We start from the raw sequence: 4,076 nt of genomic DNA, 5'->3' as shown, positions 1-4,076 counted from the left end.
AGGCTCAGGAACCAAAATAGGTAGAATTTTATATGACCATAGGGGTTTTTGGGCCTTCTGAGCACAATGTTGAGGTCCGTTGAGGCCCAAAGTGCTCAGAAGAAAAAGGTCAAACCCTAGGTACATAAAAAATTCCTGAAACCCCAGATCTGCTTCCAAAGTAAAAATTCTCAAAACAAGAATAGGCAGCTGCAGATCTGAAGCTTTGATACCATATAGGAGTTGAGAAAATACAACACCACAGGAGCCCAAATAATCTCTGCAAGCTGAAAAACCTGTTACAAGGAGAAGCAATGAAACAAATCACAGAAGGAAAGAATACACAGAAAAAATATGCTCCAAAAGATGAGAGCTCAATAATCTCCAAAATGTATTGTCAATAATAATCCTTCTTCATACAATGAAAAGAAAGAACTCAACCTTTAATAGGTCAAAAAACCCTAAAAGGGAAAACCTAGGTTTGCACATAATAATTAATTAAAATAATTAATTATATGCACCTAAAGTTAGCTTAAGTGTAAAAGAGATAAAGGGAACTTAAATAATTAAACAAATATTGTTTAATTAATCAAGTAAATACTCGAATACTCTAACAACATCATTCATTTGGTTGTATCCCTAGTAGAAGAAGAGTGTCCTAATTTCATCAAATTATTTAAAGTGTGTCAAATCAACTTTGTGTGGTCATATGCTGATATGCCTAGGTTAGATCCTAATCTTGTTATGCATCACTTAATGGTGGCACCATGTGCTAAAATAGTAAAACAAAAGTTATGGAAGATGCATCCATAAGTGGCCCTGCTAGTCAAAGTTGAGCTTCAAAAGTTATTTGATGTGGGTTTTATCTGGCCTATAGACTAATCCAAAATGGGTTTCCAATCTTGTACTAGTCACAAAACCTAATGGCTCTATCAGAGCGTGTATAGATTTCAGGGATCTAAACAAGGTTTCTCCTAAAGATGATTTCCCCTTACCAAACATAGACTTGATTGTTGATCTCATAGCTGGGCATGCAATTTTATCACTCATGGAAGGCTTCTCTGACTATAACCAAATTAGAATTGCACTCGAGGATCAACATAAGATAACATTCACATGCACTTGGGGAACTTATTGTTTTTGATTAAGGTAAAAACAGGTTTTGAAGGGACCTCGAAACCCTTTACAAAAGAACCTTAAAAGATAAAAGTATTAAGCGACTAGGAGGAACAAACCCAAGAAAAGCTAGCACAATAACTAGAGAAAACCAGCTAAAGCCCCAAAAAACCAGCAAAATCCGGCCAGACTCGACAAAAGGAACTAATTAATATTTTTTAGGGCATTAGCCAGGTTATTGCTAATCCCATACAGGTCTTTGATATTTTCCCTAAGATTAGGGATCTCCTTAGTAGACACAACAACAACTTTCTTAACACTCGCTCTGGTTCTCTTTGCAGCTCCACTCGGTGTAGCTTCACCACTTCCAATCTTGATAGCATCTTCATCCATGTTGAGTTCCACCACCGGTTTGGGAGAGTTGGAATTATCGAGGACCTTTGAAATATCCTCAAGGTTTTTGGCGACAACAAGCAAGATATTCGAGATAATACCCAACAGGTTTTTCATCGCCACTTTCCCTTCTTCCAGCAAGTTAATTTGACCAACCATTTTTTTAAATTTCTCCTCCATGTCCTTCTTCCATTGCTTCTGTTCCCTGTCATCTTCCTTCCTTTTCTCATCCATCTGTTTCCCATTTTTTTCCAGGTTCTTCAATAGTTCATATGTCCATCTGTCATAACCCAATCTAGCCTCAGTGAGTTTTTTAAGGTTATCCAAGAATAACCCTTCTCCAACACTTTCCTTATCCTCGCTCAAACTATCCTTTGCCATATCCTTCTTAGGTTCCTTGTTCTTCTCCCTCTTAGAATTCAACTCTTTTTCCTCATTATTCTTATCATCCACATCCACTATAGGTTGGCTATTGTCGTTGCCAGGGCTAGCACTGTGAATTGGGCTATCATTGTCGGACTCGTTCTCACCTTCTTCATACTCTGCACCCACATCCTCATCTTTCCAGCTATCCTCACCCTCTGACTCGTCCGTTTCCATTTTACTGCCCTCTTTTCCAGTTTCCTCTATGTCATTCTTTTCTTCATGGGCTTTCATCCCAATGACACTCTTGCTTTTTTTCCTAGAGGTAGCCTCCTCCTTGCTAGGTTCCCCTTCCTCCAGCATTCTCTTGCCTTTCCCTGGAGAAGTGGATAACCTCTTGTTTTCCAGCATGGCAAGGGTTTTACAATTCTCATAAATGAGTAGCAAAAGCCCACAATGGAGGACCGGATTTAAGGGATTCTTGCTGTGTTTTTTGAGAGACCTAGAAAGGGACTTGAAGAGATAGTAGGGAAGGGATACCTGTTTCTCATGTCTAAAGTTGTTTAATAACACAAAGTGATAAGTGTGGGCCCTGGAAAAGTGGCCCTCGATAGTTATGTATTCCATTATGGCATTCAAAATCCAGCCCCAGATTTTCTTGATATTGGAGGCTTCGTAATAAACCCTGTGGCTTTTCCAATTTTAGCCCTCTCCTTTTCCTTATGCAGGAACAAATTAACTGCATTATTGGAAACCTTGAGATCTCTAAAGAAATTAAGCCCTGAGTGGGGCATACCTGTCACAGTCGTGATGAGGCCCGCGTCCAATTTTAACCTAACACCATAGATTTTAAAGGACCCATTACACCAATTTTCAGAGATTTTGGAGACAACGAGATTAACCCTACCTTTGTCGTAATCAACCAGCTTCTCCATGAAGCTCGTAAGGGATCCTTTTTCCAGCTTCGCCCAAACTTTCGGCATGTCCTTCCATCTGGACGTGTTTTCTGGTTCCTCCCTCCTTAAATCTCCTCCCATATTCAATTTTAGACTTTCACCTCTGTTCTTCTGCAAACTCAAAACTTTCTTCCCGTTGTCTCTCGAAATTTTGAAAAAAATGACCCACAAAGTGTGCGAAGTGATATTATAATTGGGGAACTTATTGTTGAAACGACATTGCCCTTTGGATTTAAAAATGCAGTATCTACATATCAAAGGGCAATGACCACTATTTTCCATGATATGATGCACTTTTTGATGGAAGACTATGTTGATAACCTATTGCAAAAATTGGTTACAAGAGAGAATTACATGGACATGCTTAACAAAATTCTCACACGACTTGAGAAGTAGAAGGTGAGCTTGAATCCTAAGAAATGTGTCTTTGGATGAACCTCATGGAAGCTCTTGGGATACATTGTTTCACAAAGGGACATCAAAGTGGATCTTGCAAATGTTAAAGTTATATTGGAAATGCCTCCACCTAGGAATATTAGTCAATTGAGATCACTACAATGAAAGTTACAATCTATCCGCAAATTTATATCACATCCGACTGACAAGTGTCATCCAAATCAACACTTCTTGCATAAAACTACCTCTCTCATGTGGATGATAGATGTCAACAAGATTTTCAAATACTCAAGGATTACCTTATGTTTCCTATCCTATTTCTACCTATCAATGGAAAACCACTACTCTTATACATATCAACAACAACCATAGCATTGGGGGCACTTTTATCACAACATTATTATGATGGGGATGAGAGGGCCATCTATTACATCAGTCATACTCTAGTTGGATATGAGCTTACTTACACTCCTATTGAGCGTGCATGTCTTGTTGTAGTCTTTAACTCACAAAAAATGTGATGTTATATGCTTAGCCATCAAACAAAGCTCATAGCAAAAATTCATCCTTTAAAATACTTACTCAACAAGGCAAGTCTTACATGACACTTAGCTAAATGGGTCATGATTCTTAGCAAGTTTGATATTAAGTATATTGACATAAAAGCCATCAAAGGTCAAGTCATAGAAAACCAACTAGATGATGCACCTATCATTGATAAATACCCGTTGGTTTCAGATTTTTCCGAATGAGTCCTTTTCAATTACTCCTACACAATTGTGGAAGCTATACTGTGATGCATTGTTCACACAACATGAAGTAGGTGTTGGTATTTTATTTGTCACACCTCAAGGGGATTGTATTCCTAAATCA

At 38.3% G+C, this 4,076-nt stretch overlaps 1 protein-coding gene across 1 annotated transcript; it reads right to left on the bottom strand.

Annotated features, from left to right (window-relative positions):
- Positions 1 to 1,162: 1,162 nt before the first annotated feature.
- Positions 1,163 to 2,262, bottom strand: LOC131876664 (uncharacterized). The gene is made up of 2 exons (XM_059222107.1): positions 1,836 to 2,262; positions 1,163 to 1,236 (listed from the first exon to the last, which is right to left on the bottom strand). Exons 1-2 carry the CDS (start codon positions 2,260 to 2,262, stop codon positions 1,163 to 1,165), a joined length of 501 nt encoding a protein of 166 aa, XP_059078090.1.
- Positions 2,263 to 4,076: the final 1,814 nt, after the last annotated feature.

The sequence above is a fragment of the Cryptomeria japonica genome, chromosome 6 (assembly GCF_030272615.1).
Source record: "Cryptomeria japonica chromosome 6, Sugi_1.0, whole genome shotgun sequence".
NCBI lineage: Eukaryota > Viridiplantae > Streptophyta > Pinopsida > Cupressales > Cupressaceae > Cryptomeria > Cryptomeria japonica.
This window is presented reverse-complemented; position numbering and strand designations above follow the sequence as displayed.